The sequence below is a fragment of the Callorhinchus milii genome, unplaced genomic scaffold (genome assembly GCF_018977255.1).
Source record: "Callorhinchus milii isolate IMCB2004 unplaced genomic scaffold, IMCB_Cmil_1.0 Scaffold6, whole genome shotgun sequence".
Lineage (NCBI taxonomy): Eukaryota > Metazoa > Chordata > Chondrichthyes > Chimaeriformes > Callorhinchidae > Callorhinchus > Callorhinchus milii.
The window spans coordinates 12,688,621-12,712,338 of NW_024704747.1; the positions used below are offsets into that span (position 1 = coordinate 12,688,621).

At 49.8% G+C, this 23,718-nt stretch overlaps 1 protein-coding gene across 1 annotated transcript in view; it reads left to right on the forward strand.

The window, feature by feature from the left end:
• The first annotated feature begins 10,505 nt into the window (after positions 1–10,505).
• The window catches only part of fam117ba (family with sequence similarity 117 member Ba), an 85,943-nt gene continuing 72,730 nt past the window's right edge, over positions 10,506–23,718 (forward strand). Inside the window, exon 1 of the mRNA XM_042336216.1 lies at positions 10,506–10,979. Coding sequence (XP_042192150.1) covers positions 10,506–10,979 — 474 coding nt within the window. The remainder of the gene's footprint in view (positions 10,980–23,718) is intronic.

Below are 23,718 nucleotides of genomic sequence, written 5' to 3' on the forward strand. Positions count from 1 at the left end.
GTGGGTCAAGCATCTTCTTACCTATCGCCGCTCCCTCTCTCAAGCCTTCTATTCACAGATCATTCTTAAGGCCAACACTAACCCCCAAATTCTGTTCTCCACAACCCACCACCTCCTCCATGCCCCTTCTCAAGCACTCTCGATTCTCACTTCAGACACCAAGTGCGAAGAGGTCCTGAACTTCTTTATCTCCAAGATCGGCAACATCCACCTGGTTACCTCCTCCTCCACCACCCCCACCCCACTTTCCATGTCGTCTATCACCCGCCCCCCCATCATGTCATCTACCACTCCCACCCCCCATGCCTCCTTCACCAACCCCTCCTCCTACCATGGCACATACCCTAGACTCATTTACCCCCATCTCTCCCACCTCCCTTTCCCCCACCATCACCAAGATGAACCCCTCTCAACCCAGCTTCTGGTCACCCAACTCCCCCTCCTCTGGCCACTGCTGGATGACACAATCAACTAGTCCCTCTACTCAGGCAAATTTCCTGCAGCTGAATGTCAGCAAGATAGAAGCCATGCTCATTGGCTCCCATCTCTCCTGAAGGTCTGAACTCCTCAATCTCCCGGGGTTGAGGAGTTCAGACTCACTAAACCTGTCCGCAACTTAGGTGTCAGATTTGATCCCCAGCTTTCCTTTCTACCCCACATCCGTTCCCTAACCAGCACAGCTTTTTTCCACTTCCGCCTCATTGCCTGCCTCTGTCTGTACCTCACAACAAAAGCAGCCAAAACCCTCGTCCAAACCTTTGGCGCTTCCCCGGTGGACTGTTCCAATGCCCTCCTCGCTGGTCTCCCCAGCTCCACAACACACAAAATACAACTTATTCAGAACACCACCACTCGGATTCTCACTCGCACAAAACTCTGTATCCCCATCACACCAGTACATGCCAGGGTCCATTGGCTCCCAATTACTAAACAGATTTATTTCAAGATCCTCTCATTCATTTTCAAACCCTTCATGCCCTCGCACCTCCCTACCAATCCGATTTGCTTACTACCCACCCGCTGCCTCTGCTCGTCTGACTCTGGCCTCCAGTTTATCCCTCGTCCCCTCCACTCCACCATCGGCGGCTGTGCCTTCAGCCACTACACCCCGAAACTCTGGAACTTTCTCCCTCAATCCCTCCACCCAGCCACCCTCCTCCCTACTTTCAAATCCTGCCAAAAGATCTTCCTTTTTGATTGTGCTTACGGTCACCAACCCTCTCCCTCTCTCCCTGGCTTGGGGTCAGACTCTGCCACTGTCAAGTGCTCCGGACGCTACCCTGCGTGAAGAGCGCTATATAAATGCAAATTGTTGTACCTGATGAATGGGATGAAGGAACTTGAATGGGAGACTGGGTAGACAGCAGTTGTATTCTTCAGAACAGAGGAGGTCAATGGGTGTTTTTGAAATTTTGCTGTGCACAATTGGCTGCCGTGTTTCACCCACAAAATATACAATCAATTCACTTTACAGTATATTCTATGAAGCACTTTGAGAAGTCTTGAAGACACGATAAGGTGCTATATCAAATGCAAGGATTATTATTATTTAAAATAATTAAAGGAACTGATGATTTAGATAGAAGACAAGTCTTACCTCCAATTGAGCCATTGTAAGGGGACTTTGCCTTAAAATCAGACCTAAAATGGTTTTAGAACTAAGGTCAGTTATCATTTCTTCACACAGAGGGATAGAAATTTACAACACAGAAGGTAGTCATTTGGCCCATCATATCTGCTGGCTCCTTTAAGAGCAATAATAATCCCTCCAAAAAAAAACAATAATAAATTGGTCATTTTCAATCCATATGACTGTTTGTGGGACATTGCTGTGCGCAATTGGCTGCCGTGTTCGCCCACAAATGTACAGTCAATTCACTTTACAGTGTGTTCTGTGAAGCACTTTGGGACGTCCTCCCGATGTGAAAAGCACAATATCAAATGCAAGGATTATTATTATTATTATTATAATCCTTTCAGTCCCATTTACCTGCCCCTTCCCTCATACCCCTGTTCTTCACTCATTTTTAAATATTTATCAAGTTCCCTTTTGAAGTTAAATATGGATTTGGTATCAACCACCACTCTTGGCTGGAGATTCCATATCCTAACTACACTGTGTGTGAAAAATATTTTTTAATTTGCTAGTTTAACTATCTTGAATTGATGCCCTCTAGTCATTGACTGGCTGACCAGTAGAAATAATTTCTCCCTGTTGACTAACAGAACCCTTCCCAATTTTAAAGACCTCCAGCAGGTCACCACTCAACCGACTCGACTTTTCTAATGTCCTGCTCGCCGACTCCACCATCCACAAGATTTAGCTGATCCAAAACTCTGCCACCCACCTACTAACCCGCACTAAACTCCACACCACCATCACACCAGTTCTAGCCAGGCTCCATTGGTTCCCTATCACCGAATGGATCGATTCAATGGACGGTGGCCACGTTTTCAGCTGCTACGCCACAAAATTCTGGAACACTCTTCCTTTATGATGACGTTATGATGACAGTTCAGCCTCATGAGGGAGACACTGCTCTTCTTTCGCTGGTTGTGAGTTTGGCTGCCTATGCTGGTGCTGTCTCTTCCATTGGAGTTATCTACTCTTCATCCCTCCGCCTTGCTCCCTCCTTCTTTATCTTCAGATCACGCCTGAAGCCCTTCTTCTTTGACCATGCCTATGGTCACCCTCCCTACCCACCCCCCAGTTCGGCATTGTGCTATGCCACTGTCAACAATCTGGGACGCTACCCTGCATGAGATGCACTATATAAATGCAAGTTTCAGTGAGAAAAGTCCCAGTTCTTCCAGGGTTGTGGCATGCTCTGCCTCAGAAAGTTGCCTTGGAAGGCAGCATCAATTGAGATATTTCAGGTATGTAACTTGTTTTGAGATGCCCCTCCTGACTTGAAAGGTGCTATACAAATTGAAAAGAGCTGCTAAAATCTAATAAATTGATGGCCACAGGCTTAATGGCCTGAATTGGATCGTCCTGTTCTTTTATGTTCGTTTTTGTGGAAAGTATGTCAATGCTGTGTAATTATTATTTAAGTTTATTATTATTGGTTGTCCTTCATTAGAGGGTCCACCGCCTTTATAAGATTTTCACGTCCATTGTTATGATGGCGGTTCAGCCTCATGAGGGAGCCACTGCTCTTCTTTCGCTGGTTGTGAGTTTGGCTGCCTGTGCTGGTGCTGTCTCTTCCATTGGAGTTATCTACTCTTCATCCCATTCCTCTGGCCTTTTCCTGGTTTCTGAGCCTGTCATTGTAAAGCGCTCCAAGATATTAATCTATGTGAAAGGGGCTATATTTGTATTTTTTTGGAAGTTGTATTTTTTTAAAAAATATTCTAACTGCCCTGAATTCTCATCTGGTGATAATCCAGAATTTATGTCCCTCCAACTGCTTTGGCAGCTATTACACGATCTGTTTTTCTCAAATTCTGCTTAACTATCAGGCGACTATTTTACAAAGGAGCATACAAACCACAGGGCAGCAAATTGCATATCTTCTGACTCATCAGTTCAGATGCCTTTAGGATTCTAGGGCGTCAACCTGGTTCAGTCAATAGCCAATCTTACCTCCGAGTCAGAAGTTTGCGGGTTCAGCGTTAAACCAATTTCTTGTCTATCTATTCTGATGGACAGTAAAGATCCCATGGTACTATTTGAAAAGTGGAGAGAATTTTTGTCCTGGCCAACAATCCCCCACATAGAATTAGTTATATTGTGGTCAATCACTTCAAGGAGATTTGTTGGATGTTGCTGTATAGAAATTGGCGGCTGTGTTTGCGTACAAAATACACAGTCATTACAGTGAAATTCTGTTATGTATCATAAGATGTCCTCCTGACGTGAAAGGCGCTATATCAGATGTAAGTATTATACTGAATGGAAACTGGATTTAATGAACATAAGAACATAACAACAACTTGCATTTATATCGTGCCCTTCACATGGGGTAGCGTCCCAGAGCACTTCACAGAGATGGAATCTGACAATGAGCCAGTGGGAGAGGGAAAGGGGAGGTGACGGTAAGCACAATCAAAAAGGTCTTTAGGCAGGATTTGAAAGTAGGGAGGGAGGGGGCAGAGGGAATGAGGGAGAGTTCCAGAGTTTCGGGACATAGTGGCTGAAGGCACAGCCACCGATGGTGGAACAGAGGGCACGAGGGACAAATAGGAGGCTGGAGTCAGCCGAGTGGAAGCAGTGGGTGGTGGAGTGGAAGATAAGCAGGTCGGATAGGTATGGAGGTGCGAGGGAATTAAGTGATTTGAAAACAAGTGAGAGGATCTTGAAATCAATCCGTTCAGTGATTGGGAGCCATTGGAGCCTGGCAAGTACTGGTATAATGGGGATACAACAACAACAAGATTACATTTGTATATCTATTGTTGTTGTAATGGGGATACTGAGTTTTGTGCGGGTGAGTATCTGGGTGGCGGAGTCTTGAATTAATTGGATTTTGTGTATGGTGGAGCTGGGGAGACCAGCGAGGAGGGCATTGAAATAGTCCGGCTGGGAAGTGAAGAAGGCGTGGACAAGGGTTTCAGCTGTGTCGATTGTGAGGTCAGACAAAGGTGAGGTACGGACGGAGGAGGGCAATGTGGTGGAGGTGAAATAAAGCGGTCCTGGTCAGGGAACAGACGTGTGGTAGAAAGAAAAGCTGGGGTATCGAACCTGACTCCTAAGTTGCGCATGGAGTCCTGTAGCTCAGTGGTTAGAGCACTCGCTTTGCAAGCGAGAGACCTGAGTTCAATTCCAGGCAGAGGGCGAAACCTTGGGCAAGTTTCCTTACTCCACACAGAGCCTAATAATAATCCCTCCAAAACCAAAAACAATAATAAATTGGTCATTTTCAATCTACGACTGTTTGTGGGACATTGCTGTGCGCAATTGGCTGCCGCGTTCGCCCACAAATATACAGTCAATTCACTTTACAGTGTGTTCTGTGAAGCGCTTTGGGACGTCCTCCCGACGTGAAAAGCGCTATATCAAATGCAAGGATTATTATTATTATTATGAGTTCAAAGAGTCTGAGGGAGAGCCCGGGGTGATTAAAAAGTTCAGACCTGCAGGAGAGAAGATGTTGATGGGAGCCAAAGAGTATGGCTTCCGTCGTGCTGACAATTCAGCTGCAAGAAATTTGCACTCATCCAGGCCTTGATGTCTGTCAAACAAGCCGACAGGACTACAACAACAACAAAATTACTTTTATAGAGCGCCTTTCACGTCGGGAGGCGCCCCAAGGCGCTGGACAGTCAGGGGTTAAGATCCGGGCATGGGGGAGGAGTGGGTGGAGGGAAGGCAGAGAGGTGGGAGGGCGACTGAAGGCACTATCGAAGAGAAAAGTCTTGAGACCGGCCTTGAAGGAGGCAAGGGAGGAAGTGAGGCAAAGGGACTGTGGGATGGAGTTCCTGAGTGTGGGGACAGAGAGGCTGAAAGCCCGGTCATCGATGGTAGGGCGGGTTGGGCGGGAGACATGGAGCAGGCCGGAGCTCGCCTGAACAGAGGGAGCGGCAGGTTGGTAGGGAGTCAGCAGGTCAGAGAGGTAGGAGGGGGCAAGGCCATGGATGGCCTTGAAAGTGAGGACGAGGATCTTGAATTCGATCCTCTGAGGGATGGGGAGCCAGTGGAGTTGGGCAAGTGTGGGAGTGATGGGGTCACAGAGCCTGATGCTCAAGAGTACACGAGCTGCAGAGTTTTGAATGATCTGCAGCTTGTGAAGGGAAGAATTGGCAAGTTGATGAGGAGGGAGTTTCCATAATCGAGCCTTGATGTGATGAATGTGTGGGTGAGGGTTTCGGCAGCCTGAGGGGTGAGGCAGTGGCAGAGTCTGGCAATGTTGCAGAGGTGGCTGATGTGGGGGAGAAAGGACAGTTCGGGGTCAAACAAAACACCCAGGTTCCTGACTGGCTTATTATGTTCCTTTCACCTCATCTCCCAGCTCCACCTTCTGACCCCTCTCCTGTCCGATGTCATCAACCTCTCCTTGTCCACTGGTTCAGTTCCCACCCCCCTAAAAACAGCCGTCGTCACACCCATCCCGAAAAAACCTTCCTTGGACCCATCCCTCCTTTCCAGCTACCGCCCCATCTCTAACCTCCCATTCCTCTCCAAGGTCCTCGAACAAGTCATCACGTCCCAGCTCCGCTCCTTTCTTTCTCGCCATTCCCTCTTTGAACCCCTCCAATCCGGCTTCCGCGCTGCCCACAGCACGGAAACAACCCTGGTCAAAGTCACTAATGCCCTTCTGAACATCTGTGATCAGGGCTCCCTCTGCCTCCTAATCCTCCTCGACCCCTCTGCTGCCTTCAACACTGTCGACTACTTCATCCTCATACACCGCCTCTCCTCTTTACTTAATCTTCGCGGACCTGCCCTTGCCTGGTTCGATTCCTATCTCTCTCAACCTCCATGATTGCACACTTCAACTCACCAAGCCAGTCAGGAATCTCGGTGTCTTGTTCGACCCTCAACTGTCTTCTCTTCCCCACATCCAAGCCATGACCCGCTCTGCCTTCCCTCACCTCCGTAACATCGCCCGACTCCACCACTACCTCACCCCTCAGGCCGCTGAAACTCTTGTTCATGTCTTCATCACCTCCAGGCTTGACTATGCAAACGCCCTGCTTGTCGGCCTTCCCAACTCCTCCCTCCACAGGCTGCAGATAATCGAGAACTCTGCAGCCCATGTCCTCTCCCGCACCAAACTCCGTGACCCCATCTCCCCCATTCCCGCCCGACTCCATTGGCTCCCTATCCTTCAGAGGATCCAGTTCAAGATCCTAGTCCTCACCTACAAAGCCCTCCATGGCCTCGCCCAACCTTACCACCTGCCAACCCGCCCGCTCCCTCCGCTCAGCCGGCTCTGGCCTGCTCCACGTCCCCCGACCCACCCGCCCCACCATTGGTGGGAGAGCCTTCAGCCACTCTGCCCCCAACCTCTCGAATTCCATCCCCCAATCACTCCGCCTCACCCCCTCCTTAGCCTCCTTGAAGTCCTGCATCAAAACCCATGCCATCGGCCACCCTTCCCCTCCCCTCCCTTCTACCCCCCTGACCCCAGATCGGGTCTGAAATGCTATACACTGTCCAGTACCTTGGGACGTCCTCCCTACGTGAAAGGTGCTATACAAATGTAACCTTGTTGTTGTTGTTGGCTTAGTGAGGTTGAGTGTGCAGCTGCTGATGTTGCCAGCGCCAGAGGTGTGGAGGTGCTGGCACGAGCCAATCAGGAGGGCCTCGGTCTTGCTGACGTTCAGTTGGACATTGGAGGACTGGGAGTCACAGCTGGAGGAGGAGATGTATATTTGGGTATTATCCGCATAAATGTAGAAGTTGATCCTATGCTGCGGATGACATCGCTGAGAGGGAGCATGTAGATGAGGAAAAGAATGGGGTCAAGGATGGAGCCTTGGGATACCCCACAGGTGACTGGGTGGGGGCGAGAGGAAAAAACATCGCTCACTGAAGTAGTGTTTCCACAGATTTGTTCTGAATTTACCCCCTTTCAATTGCAGGCCATGTCCTCTGGTTTTTCTGTTTAGTATAAGGTAAAACAGCTTATCACGGTCTGCATTATCTATTCCTTTCAGTTATGTTGGCATTCTAATCACTCAAACATTGGGAAATGTCAGAATATTTAACGGTTTTGACATTCCATGCGGCATTAGTAATTATATGGAATGTTTTAATTGCAATAAATATATAGAAAATGCGAGTACAATTCAGGAAATGAATTCTTGCTGCAAAGAAAACATAAGAGGAATTTAGTATATCTGATCTCAAAATAAAATTCAATGAAAAATGACCCTTCAGTGCATTCCAGCTCTACCTAATATTTGTCAGAAAAATATAATATGTAATAAATGCGGTCTAACCATCTCCTCCAATGACATTTCCAACCATGTGCTCCTTTCCTTCTCTTCAGTCACAAGGTTGTGCAGTTTACCTGAGGAACCAAACGTGGAAATCCATCTCTTCTCATTGCTATGTCTTTCAGGCTCCAGGAGCCTTGAATGAAAGGCGAGCGGTGGAAGGTCTGGGGTGGAGCAGACATTGCAGGAGAGAGGACGGAAGGACCTGGAGTGAAGGGGTGGGACATTAGACAGTCTGAGTCAATCAGTGATAGCAGGGCTGAGATGGGTAGTAACCCTGGTGGCGGGGGGTGGAGCCTGGTGGTAGGGGGGTGGAGCCTGGTGGCGGGGGTGGAGCCTGGTGGTGGGGGTGGAGCCTGGTGGCGGGGGTGGAGCCTGGGGGGGGGGGGTGGAGCCTGGTGGTAGGGGGTGGAGCCTGGTGGGGGGGGGTGGAGCCTGGTGGCGGGGGGTGGAGCCTGGTGGCGGGGGGGTGGAGCCTGGTGGCGGGGGGTGGAGCCTGGGGGGGGGGGGTGGAGCCTGGGGTGGGGGGGTGGAGCCTGGTGGCGGGGGGTGGAGCCTGGTGGCGGGGGTGGAGCCTGGTGGCGGGGGGGGGTGGAGCCTGGTGGCGCGGTGGTGGAGCCTGGTGACGGGGGGGGTGGAGCCTGGTGGCGGGGGGTGGAGCCTGGTGGCGGGGGTGGAGCCTGGTGGTGGGGGGGTGGAGCCTGGTGGCGGGGGGGTGGAGCCTGGTGGTGGGGAGTGGAGCCTGGTGGCGGGGGGGTGGAGCCTGGTGGCGGGGGGTGGAGCCTGGTGGCGGGGGGGTGGAGCCTGGTGGCGGGGGTGGAGCCTGGTGGCGGGGGGTGGAGCCTGGTGGCGCGGTGGTGGAGCCTGGTGACGGGGGGGGGTGGAGCCTGGTGGCGGGGGGTGGAGCCTGGTGGCGGGGGGTGGAGCCTGGTGGTGGGGGGTGGAGCCTGGTGGCGGGGGGTGGAGCCTGGTGGTGGGGGGTGGAGCCTGGTGGCGGGGGTGTGGAGCCTGGTGGTGGGGGGTGGAGCCTGGTGGCGGGGGTGTGGAGCCTGGTGGTGGGGGGTGGAGCCTGGTGGCGGGGGGGTGGAGCCTGGTGGCGGGGGGTGGAGCCTGGTGGCGGGGGGTGGAGCCTGGTGGCGGGGGGGTGGAGCCTGGTGGCGGGGGGTGGAGCCTGGTGGTGGGGGGGTGGAGCCTGGTGGCGGGGGGTGGAGCCTGGTGGTGGGGGGGTGGAGCCTGGTGGCGGGGGTGTGGAGCCTGGTGGCGGGGGGTGGAGCCTGGTGGTGGGGGGGTGGAGCCTGGTGGCGGGGGGGTGGAGCCTGGTGGCGGGGGGGTGGAGCCTGGTGGTGGGGGGTGGAGTCTGGTGGCGGGGGGTGGAGCCTGGTGGCGGGGGGTGGAGCCTGGTGGCGGGGGGTGGAGCCTGGTGGCGCGGTGGTGGAGCCTGGTGACGGGGGGGGGGGGGGTGGAGCCTGGTGGCGGGGGGTGGAGCCTGGTGGCGGGGGGTGGAGCCTGGTGGCGGGGGGGTGGAGCCTGGTGGTGGGGGGGTGGAGCCTGGTGGCGGGGGGGTGGAGCCTGGTGGTGGGGGTGGAGCCTGGTGGCGGGGGGGTGGAGCCTGGTGGCGCGGTGGTGGAGCCTGGTGACGGGGGGGGGGGGGTGGAGCCTGGTGGCGGGGGGTGGAGCCTGGTGGCGGGGGGTGGAGCCTGGTGGCGGGGGGGTGGAGCCTGGTGGCCGGGGGTGGAGCCTGGTGGCGGGGGGTGGAGCCTGGTGGCGGGGGGGTGGAGCCTGGTGGCGGGGGGTGGAGCCTGGTGGCGGGGGGTGGAGCCTGGTGGTGGGGGGGTGGAGCCTGGTGGCGGGGGGTGGAGCCTGGTGGCGGGGGGGGTGGAGCCTGGTGGCGGGGGGGTGGAGCCTGGTGGTGGGGGGTGGAGCCTGGGGGGGGGGGGTGGAGCCTGGTGGCGGGGGGTGGAGCCTGGTGGCGGGGGGTGGAGCCTGGTGGCGGGGGGGTGGAGCCTGGTGGCGGGGGGTGGAGCCTGGTGGCGGGGGGGTGGAGCCTGGTGGGGGGGGGTGGAGCCTGGTGGTGGGGGGGTGGAGCCTGGTGGTGGGGGGGTGGAGCCTGGTGGCGGGGGGGTGGAGCCTGGTGGCGGGGGGGTGGAGCCTGGTGGTGGGGGGGTGGAGTCTGGTGGCGGGGGGTGGAGCCTGGTGGCGGGGGGGTGGAGCCTGGTGGGGGGGGTGGAGCCTGGTGGCGGGGTGGAGCCTGGTGGTGGGGGGTGGAGCCTGGTGGCGGGGGGTGGAGCCTGGTGGTGGGGGGGTGGAGCCTGGTGGCGGGGGGGTGGAGCCTGGTGGTGGGGGGGTGGAGCCTGGTGGCGGGATTGGGGAGGAGAGGCCGATGGTACGCGCGTGTGGGGCGGCGCGAGGCGGCGGTGAAGCGCGAGGGGTCGGAGCCTCCGGCACGAGTCAGTCAGTGAGAGGGAAATCGAACAAAACCGGCAGTTTTTTTTAGCTTCAAAATATTTGCGCTTTATTTTGGTTCAAACACCTTCCATTTTTTTGTTCGCCCCCCGACGTCCTCGTCCCCCTTCTCCCACAATTATAAATAGAGCTGGTGGGGCGGGGGAGGCAACGGGGAAATGGCTCAGAGGGCGCGTCGGAACGGTTCGCCAACGAGCGGCGGCGGTGGTGGTGGTGGTGGTGGTGTTGGTGGCGGTGGTGGTGGCGGTGGTGGTGGTGTTGGCGGTGGTGGTGGTGGTCGGCCGCAACCCATGAGGGCCACTGTGCCGTTCCAGTTGAAGCGAGGCAGCCCGACGAGGGCTGGAGGAGGGGCGGGTCGACAGCAGCAGGCGGCCTCCTTGCGGAGCAGCCGCACCAGGACACAGCAGCAGCAGGAGGAGGCAGCCCCCTGCTCCTCACACTCCCCTCCATGGGCCCCAGTGGCTGCAGACTCTTCACAGAGGGTCAGACACGGGAAATCTCCAGAGCACAAGGGCTCCCCAGAAAGGAAGAGCCCGGGTACCGGCCCCGGCACCGGCCCCGGCACCAGCCCCGGCACCGGCCCCGGCACCAGCCCCGGCACCGGCCCCGGCCCCCCTCTCAGCAAAGGTACGGTAACTTACACCTGCTCTCGTGCCATTTGTTGTTACTTTACAGAGGGCCGAGGGGGAAGGGTACTGTTGAAACTGTCAGTTAATTCAATAGCTTATTTTAGAATGTGCCCTTACAAAATACTATGTCCAGTTAATGATAAAAGTAAACTGTTCCAATTTGTACTGTGAAAAATTCATTTTCTAACCATTGTAATCACTGAATGGTAAAGGCTTACAGATGTGTGTGATTCTCCGCCCTCCCCCAATGAATCTGTGTAAGTGCAATAACATTTTTTCCCCTTATCTTCAGTCAAATGGATGTTCTCTGGTGATTTCACCAGGAGGAGTCTCTTTGGAATATTACTTCCGACCATTGGTGTTGTGTGCAGTTACCTTGTGATGAACTAAACATATAACGGATGGGAGGTAGAACCTACAGTACGAAGGAAAATTCCTTTGCTGAAATTCCCTTTGCCAGCATCTGCTTTGTTGAGCAAACAGGCTTCAATTGAGGTTATTTTAAATTAATATTTATCCAGGCTGCTTTACTGAGGTTGGTGTAGAAGAAATATGTGGGTTACATATGGTACTAAGTACCAGTTTCCTTCAAATGTAAAATCACAGTTCCACGTATACAATAGCTCCTACTTGTCTGCTTTAAATGTTCAGCATTTTTGTTTGGCCTATGTGGCAGTGTGTATGTGTATGTGTATGTGTGTGTGTGTATGTGGGTTGGGGGCGGTGGAGAGGAATCGCAACAATGCAGCACAAGATGCTTTTTTGAGACAGGGGTCAAGATGCACTTTTAGGACACAACAGCTTTATTCAACATCTGGGAGTGCTGAATGTTGACACTGGGAAATATGCTAACCTGATAAGTCATAATTTGGCTGAAAATATTGTTCTAATTGTCAGTTTGTATTGCAGAATGAATACTTATTGATGATTTGACTATCAAGCTGGGTATTTTTACTTCAATGTATTACATTTATTTGAGATGCATGTTTCTTGGTAAGGCATTGGTATGTTTATTAGAATTAGCTTTAAAAATATCCCTATATTTTTGAACTGTGGAGAAAGTGGAATACTTGGTATTTGTAACTTGCACGTAATTGGTAATTTACCGAAAAAGGGTTAAAAAGTTATGTTCATGTTTAGTTTCCTAAATGTCATGTACCTGCCTCTTTTGGGCTGGAACATGATTGGAGTTATTTCTTGATCCTGTGTATCCTCTTGCACACTTAAGTGCACTAGAAAACTGTCTGTGCACTAGAAAACTGTCTGGGCTACCACAGATAAGTCGCAGTGGAGATGAACATGATGAAGATAGACACACTTCACCTTGTAGTCATCAGGTCATGCAAAATTCCAGGGGTGTCTGAATCACTTCAACTGATGATCTTCACAGCAGATCGGAGGTTTTGCTCCACAGATATAGTTGACAACTGCAACAGATGAAGCATAGTGAGAATCTTGTTTGGAAAATGGGTAAATCTCTATTGTCTTCCCAAAGAAAGACCTTGAGGCCTTAAACCCAATAAACGTTTCTGAGTGCAAATGTTGTCTCTTCTTCCAACTCAAATGCAATACTCAATAGCGTCCTCAACTGTGACAGTAAAGAAACAGTCCAGCACAAAGTCAGGGTTGAGTTGAATGACATAACTAGGTTAATTAATATATATAATAATAATCCTTGCATTTGATATAGCGCTTTTCACGTCGGGAGGACGTCTCAAAGCGCTTCACAGAACACACTGTAAAGTGAATTGACTGTATATTTGTGGGCGAACGCGGCAGCCAATCGCGCACAGCAATGTCCCACAAACAGTCGCAGATTGAAAATGACCAATTTATTATTGTTTTATTTTTGGAGGGATTATTATTAGGCTCTGTGTGGAGTAAGGAAACTTGCCCAAGGTTTCGCCCTCTGCCGGGAATTGAACCCAGGTGTCTCGCTTGCAAAGTGAGTGCTCTAACCACTGAGCTACAGGACTCCACAAATGGCAAAACATAAAGTCCTATACGTGTTATTACGTAAATCCTGGTGAAATGTCTTTTGTTTCATTTAAGCAAGAGGGCTCCTGCAGCAGAATCAAACTTGAGCAACCAATCACCAGGAATCTCTGTAGAGTTGATGCAGTGCTTTCCATATTAATCTGAACATCAAGTGTAACTGTATCAAGCCAGCACAAAGTTAATGTGTCCCAGGCAGGACAGCTTAACAGATAGCTGTAGGACTTGAGCCATGCCAGAAAAAGTATGCACTGTTTAGGATGTGCTTCTACACAACAACAACAAGAAGATTACATTTGTATAGTGCCATAGACGACCCAAGGCGCTGGATAGCGTAAAGCATTTCAGACCCGAGTCATCTTGGCAGGATCCTGTTCAAGTTTACAAGGAAATAACAAAAGGTGATGATAGATGGAAAGAGAAGAGTATCTCTGCCCCTTCTGATGTGTTGCTCTCCCCTTGGGGCAATGCAATTTTATGATGTAAGGGGAAAAAGTGCATTTTTATAGTCCTTTATACATCAACATTACATAATTGCCAAATGTGACTATCAGCCAATGTAGCAGCCAGTGTACACACAGAAAGATCCGATTTAAAAACTCTGGAGTGTATGATTATTTTTAATCTGGAGCACTGTGGTCCAACAAGCATTGGCATTGGCAGTTAATTTTATCCAGTCCGATACCATTTCCAATGTTCTAAACCTGCTCCCTCCCTGGTGATCGTCCTCCCAGGGCAGCGGCAGGAGTCGGTAGTTGGGAGGTCTCAGAGTGGAAATAATACCGGCTGTTGCTGCAGACTGTCAAGAAGGCAAGCGTGTCTCTTACCAACCGCGTCCTTAGCAACCGCCGGCTCCTGCCGTTGCAGATCATGATTGATGCGCAGCTGATTGGGGTGGGGGGGGGAGTTAATTAGGGGCATAGTGCAACTTTTAGATTTATTTCTTTATCCCATTATCTTGGCTAATGCTAATGAGCCTTGCATTATGGAATCTATACTCATTTTGGACAATTTAGCAAGATATATTGTGATACCAATACCCTCCTTGCCATGAATACCTTTACAATTGAAGAATACATCCCTTCTCTGAGACCTGATGCAACTGCTTCCCTATACAAATTGTTTTTTTAAATTAATTTACTCACATTAAGTGCGGTTGAGGTTAGGTGAGAATTAGAATCAGATGTGACTGGGTTGCATGCTGTAGCATAGCATCCTAATGATCCGTTTAGATTTACACATAACGAATGGCTTCTTAGTTGAGGTCTTGGAGGCCGAGCTGTGTCTTGGAGAGATAACAGTAGATCAGGGAAGAGAAATTTATATTAAAAAAATACACAGCAATTAACCTTGCCAGGGCATCCTCAAACTGTCTTACGAGAGAACCTTTGATCTCAACAGCAATAATCCTTGAATTTGCATTTGTTTCATCAGAATATACTGAAACAAAATGCAAAATATTGCAGATGCTGGAAATCTGAAACAAAAACAGAAATCGTTGGGAACTCTCAGCAGGTCAGGCAGCATCTATGAAGAAAGGAAAGTGAGTCAATGTTTTGGGTCCACGACCCTTCGTCAGAACAGAATATATTGAATTTGTGGTTAGAAAATACAGATGTAGCCATAATAGTTGAGGAATCTTAAATAAAATGTGGATCAGGACACCCCCATATAAATTATAGGGACATGTTGAGATGAATTTTTGGAGAAGGAAAATCTCTTACTGTCTACAAAGACCCTCAACAGCAAAGAGCTGTTGAGGAGAGCATTATCTTCTGGGCAACAGCCTTTTTTGACAGCAATCTGGCTTTGTGGCAATTGGGTCTGAGATTGGCATTGGAACAGGATTCCAGTTGGCCAGCCTCTGACAAATTGTGATTTGGATATTGCAGATTGTAAGATTTGCTATTTACAAATCAATTTAAAAATCAATCAATTAAGTACGAAGTGTTAACCGAGTTGCAATGGCACAGCCATAGTCTGCTTCAGCATACAATTCCAACAGTATCGCCCATGGAAGAAGATCTCCCCGCAATCCCTTTCTGTTGCCCTAAAGTCCTCTGAACTCCTCTTCTGGCCCACCACTCGCACCAACCCACTCGTTGCGCTTACTCTTCTCCACAACGCCCTCTCCACCACACTCGATGCCCTTGCCCCCCTATTCCTGATGCTCACCCTGGTTCACCAGCCACCTCTGCTCGCTTAAGGGCCAGGTGAGGTCTGCCGAACTCACAGCTCAAATCTGGTCTAATGGTCCACCGGCACTCCTGGCTGGACCTCATCAAGTCCTACCGCTCAGCTTTCACCTCAGCCAAATCATCCTTCTATTCCAGGTTAATCCTGGAGGCGAAGGGCAACCCCAGGCTCCTGTTCTCCACCACCAACCGGCTCCTCCGCCCTCCCTGACACACCTCGCAGATTCTTTTCTCTGACTCTCACTGCGAGAAAATGCTGGACTTCCTCGAGTCCAAAATCGAGGGAATCCGCTCAGCTGCCACTGCCCTCCCAACTTCCACCCCCTCCCTACACGCACCCCACACAACTACCCATCCGACAATTACCCATCCCTCCTTCACACCTTTGAACCTGTCACCCCTTCCTCTGTCTTCACCACCGTAACCTCCATGAAGCCCACCACCTGCTCCCTGAACTCCATCCCCCTCTCTCCTTAAATCCCAGCTCCACCTCCTTGCCCCACTACTCGCCGACATCATTAACATCTCCCTGTCATCTGGCACTGTTCCTTCCCCCCTCAAAGCAGCCATTATCACCCCCACCCTGAAGAAACCTTCCCATGACCCATCACAGCTATCCAGCTACCGGTTCATCTCAAATCTCTCTTTTCTATTCAAGGTCCTTGAGAGAGCCGTTGCCTCCCAGTTTCGCTCTTTCCTCTCCTCCCACTCCCTCCAAGAGCCCCTCCAATCGGGTTTCGTGCTGACCCTGCTCTGGTCAAGGTCACAAACGACACCCTGACCACGTGTGACCAGGGCTCCCTCTGCCTTCTCGTCCTCCTCGACCTCTCTGCCGCCTTTGACACTGTGGACCACTCAATCCTCCTCCACCGCCTCTCCTCCCACCTTAATCTTCAAGGTTCTGTCCTTGACTGGTTCAGGTCCTACCTTTCACACCGCCTCCACTTCATCACAGCAAACGGCTTCTCCTCCAGTCCCCGCACCATCTTGTGCGGTGTTCCTCAGGGCTCTGTCCTCGGTCCCCTCCTCTTCATCTTCTACATGCTCCTCCTTCACATGTATGCGTGTGACACCCAACTCTACCTCACTGCTTCCACCCTGAACTCCAGGACTACTGGCATCCTGACCAACTGCTTGTCCAACATCAAGTCCTGGATGAGGGCCAACTTTCTCCAACTCAACGTCAGCAAGACTGAGACCCTCCTGATTGGCTCACGCCAGCACCTCCACACCTCAGGCACTGGCAGCATCAGCCTCCACAGCTGCACACTCAACCTCACTAAGCCAGTCAGGAACCTGGGTGTCTTGTTTGACCCTGAACTGTGCTTTCTTCCCCACATCCGGACCATGACCGGCACTGCCTACCACCACCTCCGCAACATTGCCAGACTCCGCCATTGCCTCACCCCTCAGGCTGCCGAAACCCTCACCCACGCATTCGTCACATCAAGGCTCGATTACAGGACGTCCCTCCTCATCAGCCTTCCCAACTCTTCCCTTCACAAGCTGCAGATCATCCAAAACTCTGCAGCTCATGTACTCTCACGCAGCAGGCTCCGTAACCCCATCACTCCCACCCTCGCCTGACTCCACTGGCTCCCCATCCCCTCGAATTCAAGATCCTAGTCCTCACCTTTAAGGCCATCCATGGCCTTGCCCCCTTCTACCTCTCTGACCTGCTGACTCCCTACCAACCTGCCGACTCCCTTAGTTCATCAGGCTCCGGCCTGCTCCATGTCTCCCGCCCGACCCGCCCTACCATCGGTGGCCGGGCTTTCAGCTTCTCTACCCCCACACTCTGGAGCTCCATCACACGGTCCCTTTGCCTCGCTTCCTCTCTTACCTCCTTCAAGGCCGTTCTCAAGACCCTTCTCTTCGACTGTGCCTTTGGTCGCCCTTCCATCTCTCTCCCACCTCACCCCTACACCAGCCCTCCCCCATGCTCGGGCCCCGACACCTGACTGTTCAGCGCTTTGGGACGCCCTCCCGACGTAAAGACAGGCATTGTCTAGAATTTAACTGTCTTTGATATCTGACCAGAGTTAACATACCGGTAAGAGGGGTGATACAGGTATTAAAATTCGCTTTGGTGTCTTTGTCCCTCTGCTGAAAAGGGAAAAAATGGCAATGGTTTCTGTTCCTGTTCAAGAGACTTTTTCTGGAAAGTGCGTGTTTGTGGATTTTGGGTGAGGAATTGATCATTTTCAGCTGTGATAATTGGCATTATTTGAGAAGATAATTGGTTATTCTCTTCATGGGGCATTACTGTGCAAATTGAACGTTGCATTTGACCACAAATAGTCAATGTACTTAAATAATCCTTGCATTTGATATAGTGGCCAATCATCATCCAAGGCTCCACAGGATTTACTGTGAGATGTAGTGACTTTGGGACGTCCTCCTGACATGAAAAGCGCTATATCAAATGCAAGGATTATTATTATTATATTTTCAGGCAAACTTGGCAGCTAATTTGCACACAACAGTGTCCCACAAACAGATGTGAAGAGAATAGCAACCATTATTTAGAGAATGTTGGCCTGGGCACTGGGAGAAATTCCTTATCTTTTGAAGTAGTGCCATGGATTTTAACATCCAGACGCTTTAATGTCTCATCTGAAGGACAGCACCTCTGACTGCAACCCTCTCCCAGCTCTACACTGTGTCAGACTGGACTATGAGCTGACATTGTACTTGAACCTTCCAAAGCCGTTTTAGACATTACTACATAAGGTGCTCTATCAAATGCAAGCTGTATTACTCCCTCCCTCTTACTGTATTTTATACAGGTTATCTGGGGACACATGTGACACTATATTCATATGTACTGAATGGATGGGACTAAAACTTTTCTTTCCTCTCAGAGCCTATTATTTTGGGTAATTTATTTTATTGCAACCATTGGTATCCTCTACAATTGGCTTCTAGCTTAAAAAATGCATAGAGCCAATCTTGAGTTCAACTTGAATTCTTGTTCTATTCATAAAATATGAATAAATGTAACCATTAGCCTGTGACTTGGCATGATGAAAGGATTTTCTTGTAATTTTACATTTTGAGATTAGAGATGCCGTGAAACTGCAGTTTCCCTTTTCAGGAATTTCAAGACTGCAAGCTCTCGTAATAGATAGCCATTCAACTGTTGAATGGATTAAAGCTATTCTGGGATGCTTGAAAAAATCATTGGGTTATTGGCTGTAAATGTGGGTGTCCTCTCTGGAGACCCACATTTACATTTCAGAGGTTGCTGTATATCTTTTAGGACTGGGAAACTTAAGTGATTTTCCCCTCATTAGTTCTGGAACTCAGTGTTTAGAGCACTCACCTTACAAGCGAGACGTGGGTTCGATTCCTTGCAGGGCAAAACATTGGACACGTTTCATTACTCCTCTGTTCACCTAGCAGTAAGTAGCAACCTGGCTGTTAGTCGATTGGCGGATCGCTTTTCCAGGGATAATCATTCCTTCAAAAAAAAAATAATAATAAATTGGTCACTTCAATCCACAACTGTTTATGGGACACTGCTGTGCACAATTGGCTGCCACATTTTGCTCACAAATTATACAATCAATTGGTGGTATATTCTGTGAAGCGCCTTGAGACGTCTTGAAGACGTGATAAGGCGCTATATCAAATGCAAGTATTATTATTAATGTGAGCTTCTGAAGCCAATAAACGTATACCAGCTGTTGATTTGGTTAAGAACAACTAATGCATCCATGATTGAGTATCGACCCTAGGACATTTATGGTGTGTTTTGATGGGTGACCCACTGAGCCATGCTTTTATAAATGATGATTCCCCTCCAAAAAATATAATCACTACACTTCACATTAAATTCCATGAACTGCTTTGAGGCATCCTCCCGACATGAAAGGCTCTATATTAAATGCAGGACTTATTTTTGAATTTTAAGGGATTTAAAGAAATGCCTATGAATTTTAAAGAATATAGGCATAGTTTTAGTTGGGATTCTTGCTAGGAATGTCCGAAAATTCTGAAATTAATGTAGTGTTCAAATTGTGACAAACAGTTTCTAAATTTATCAATATAAGGTAGCAGAACTATATAATGCACTGCCTATAATGCACATCAGTTACAAAAATGATCAATAAATTTTGCACCCTATTGCTTAAATCGGTAAAAAAGGAATTTGTAGAACAGATGGTGTTAGGCTTGTGTATAGCTATCTATGTGACAACAGCAAATTACACTTGTATAGTTCCCTTCATGTCGGAAAGACGTCCCAGGGCTCTGGACAGTCAGAGGTTTTTGGATCCAAACTGGGGTCAGGAGGGGTGGAGAGCAGGGGGGGTAGGGATTGGAGGGTGGCCAAAGGCACGGTCGAAGAGGAAGGTCTTTCAACTTGAAGGAGGTAAGAGAGGGGGTGAGGCGGAGGGATTGCAGTGTAGAGTTCCAGAGTATGGGGGCAGAGAAGCTGAATCCCTGACCACCAGTGGTAGTGTGGGAAGTGCTGGGGACCCAAAGTAGGCTGGTGTCCACCGAGGGGAGGGAGTGATATGGGGTTAATAGGTCAGTGAGGTAGGGAGAGCAAGACTGTGGAGGGCTTTGAAGATGGGAACGAGGATTCCTCTATGAGGAATGGGGATCCAGTGAAGCTGGGCAAGAATGGGGGTGATTGGTTTGTGGAGCCTGGTATGGGAGAGGACACGAGCTGCAGAATTTTGAATAAATTTGTGGGAGGGAAGAGTTGGGAAGTCCAGCAAGCAGGTAGCTGGCAGTCAAGCTGGGACTTGACAAAAGTGTGGATCAGGGTCTCGGTGGCCTGTGGTGAGAGGCAGTGGCGGAAGCAGGCAATGTTGCAGAGGTGGGGAAAAGTGTAACGGGTCATGGCATGCATGTGAGGTTTGAAGGATAGCTGGGGGTTGAAAAGGACACCGGGGGTTTCGTATTGGCTCGGTGAGGTAAAAAGTGCAGCCATGAAAAGTGATGATGTCAGCTGCTAAGGTGCGGCCTCGACTGTGTTTTCAGTCTTTATGTCCCGAAACCCTGGAACTCCCCGAGTCAATCACTCTGCCTTGCCCCCTCTTTGCCTGTCTTCAGATCGCACCTTCCTCTTCGATGTTGCCTATAGTCCTCTCCCTTTTCTCCCCAGCTTGGTGTCCAACTCCGCCATTAAGTGCTCCAACATGCCACACCACTCCAGGCACTATGTAAATACAAGTTTTAATTTTTGATTTTCTTAGATCAACTAATTTTTCTGGAAGAAAAGTGAATCATTTTAGGTTTCTTTTGATATTTAGCAAATTTATTGTGTTCTCAAAAAGTTGGTGGCATAGGAATGTGATAGGAAGTAGTGGATTAGTAATTTAGCATGTTACTATGATCACACATATCACATATTGGTATGAAACCAAGGGGTCTCCCATTAATTGCTCTTGTGTTGACTTTCCAATTTTATATTATTTGCCCCTCTCTTCTATGTGCTTCAGCATTGGGTGTAGGAGAATCTTAAGAATTAGGAGAAAATTGGAGTCGAAACCCTTGTTTTGCCAGAATGTTAATTGTGGTTATCAAAAGTCGCTAAGTGAAAAAAAATTATCCCACATCCAAATGTATTCAGTATACAAGTCCAACGTGAATGTTTAACAGTTGGTGAAATGTAAAACGATTTTCTTCCATTACAAACAGTTAGACCTATTCTGTAAGTCTTTTTCTATAGTGTTACCTTCTACTGCTACAAATTTTAACAAATGTGTAATTTGTGTAGAACATGGACAATTTAAAGTTGTGTACAGTGCAATTTATATTTACATAGCACTTCTTTACATCAGGAGAACATCCCAGTGCGCATTATCAGTGCTGAGTGGGCACCTGAGCTGGGGCAAGAAAGAGGTTTTGAGACATACCTTGAAAGAGGGAGTGAGTTGAGCAACAAAGCAGTGAAATCAGAAATGGTTTGTGGATCGGACAAAACCATCCGTCGGGCTGGTTGTGGCCCGTGCCTGTTTAATACCTGTTTGTCCACGCTGCATTGTAAGCAACAAAATCAAGGCCGAAGGAGCCTTGTATTGCACGTGCATTGTCCAAATTAACAAGCAACGATTTCCCATTTGCTGGTTGTAAAAGTACATGGGACTGGGCATTGTTTATGATTCAATTTCAAGAATGCATTGGGACTTATTAGCTGTCAAGTGTATCTTTGCATTGTAGCTCAAATAATAGTTGTGGATGAAATGTAAAAAGGACTTTTATTCGTGTTGCTTCATTAAGTAAGTTCCAAGTATTTCCAGACAACAGAACCTGATTCTTAAAGTTTGAGGAATGCAGTGATTTTTAATTCTTGTGTCTTTAAACAGATAGTGCTCCCATTTGTTGGCTACCCCAAGCAACATTACAAATTTAGAAAGCATTTGTTCTTCGTATTAAGAATAAAATTGGCAGATTTTGTTTAAAAATTATTTAGCCAGTGAATCTGGTAATCCGGGCAATCATTTATTATTTTCCATGTTTTCAGTATTATAATATTAATATCTGCTTTGCAGATATACTGTTTGGCTCATTTGGTTACATTGCCTGTGAGTATTTATTGAGATTTCCTATTATAATTGCATAACAAAAGGATTGCTATTTCAAGCAATCGGTATATGATGTATACCACAGGTGCGACTCAAATTCTAAGGATCTGTCTCATTTGAGACAGTTCAACCCCAGGGAGCCTAAGAGGAAAGAGAGAATTTTGCCAGTCTGAGGGTATATCTGTTATGGTTAAAAGAATGTTTTCTCATTTGTTGACGGTGGACGTGTAGTGGAGGGTGACACTCCCACTATTCTTCCCAATATTTGTGAGATTAGATGCAGCAAAGCATCTTCTAATTCACTTCACAGTATTTACAATTGGCTTCCGCAAGTGTCATTATTTCCGAAGTGAGAGGGGCATGTAAGCTTGGCAGTGAAGGATCTAAAAGTGGTGAGAATGTGGAACTCATCGCTGGAAGTTGTGGTTGAAACAAAACGTTTTTAAGGAGAAAAGTACCATGCAATGTATGCATCTGTTAGCAGATATGATGGAAGGAATCAGTGCCAAACTATTCCTTGGCATTTCAGAAGTGATGCTCACTAAACTGAAATACAGCAATCCCTGAGTTTCTATTTCAGATTGCTGTGGTACTGTATATACAGTAAGTTTATTTAGTTTATATGCTGAGAGAGTCTTGGTCTCTGCCTCTCTCTCTCTCTCTGTGTCTCTTTCTCTCAGGTTCTCTGTCTCTCTCTCGGGCTCTCTGTCTGTCTCTCTCCCTCTGGCTCTCTGTCTGTCTCTGGCTCTCTGTCTGTCTCTCTCTCTCTGGCTCTCTGTCTGTCTCTCTCTCTTGGTCTCTCTGTCTGTCTCTCTCTCTCTCTCGAGCTCTCTGTCTCTCTCTCTCGGGCTCTCGGGCTGTCTCTCTCCCTCTCTGTGTCTCTCTCTCTCTCGGGCTCCCTCTCTGTCTGTCTTTCTCTCTCTCGGGCTCGCTGTCCGTCTCTCTCTCTCTCTCTCTCTCTCTCTCTCTCTCGGGCTCACTGTCCGTCTCTCTCTCTCTCTCTCTCGGGCTCACTGTCCGTCTCTCTCTCTCTCTCTCTCGGGCTCACTGTCCGTCTCTCTCTCTCTCTCTCGGGCTCACTGTCCGTCTCTCTCTCTCTCGGGCTCACTGTCCGTCTCTCTCTCTCTCGGGCTCACTGTCCGTCTCTCTCTCTCTCTCTCGGGCTCACTGTCCGTCTCTCTCTCTCTCTCTCGGGCTCTCTGTCCGTCTCTCTCTCTCTCTCTCGGGCTCTCTGTCTGTCTCTCTCTCTCTTGGGCTCACTGTCCGTCTCTCTCTCTCTCGGGCTCACTGTCCGTCTCTCTCTCTCTCGGGCTCACTGTCCATCTCTCTCTCTCTCGGGCTCACTGTCCGTCTCTCTCTCTCTCTCTCGGGCTCTCTGTCTGTCTCTCGGGCTTGCTGTCTGTTTCGCTTTCTCTCGGGCTCGCTGTCTGTCTCTCTTGGGCTCTCTGTCTCTCTCTCTCTCTCTCTGGCTCGCTGTCTGTCTCTCTTTCTTGGGCTCGTGTCTGTCTGTCTGTCGGGCTTGCTGTCTGTCGCCCTCTCTCTCTCTCTCTCGGGCTGACTCTTGGGCTGGCTCTCCGTATCTCGGGCTGGATCTCCGGCTGCCTCTCGGGCAGGCTCTTTGTCTCTCGGGCTGGCTCTCTGGCTCTTGGCTGGCTCTCTGGCTCTCGAGCTACTGGCTCTGGCTATTGGCTCTGGCTACTGGCTCTGGCTACTGGCTCTGTCTCTTCGCTCTGGCTCTCTCGCTCTGGCTCTGGCTCTCTCACTCTGGCTCTGAGTCTCTTGTTCTGGTGCTCTGGCTCTGGTTACTGGCTCTGTCTCTTCACTCTGGCTCCTGGCTCTGTCTCTCTCACTTGTCTCTCTCGCTTTGTGGCTCTGGCATCTCTGGCCCTGACTCTCTGGCCCTGACTCTCTGGCCCTGACTCTCTGGCTCCTTGCTCTGGCTCCTTGCTCTGGATCCTGGCTCTGGTTCTTTTGCTCTGGCTCTGGCTCCTCGCTCTGGCTCCAAGCTCTGGT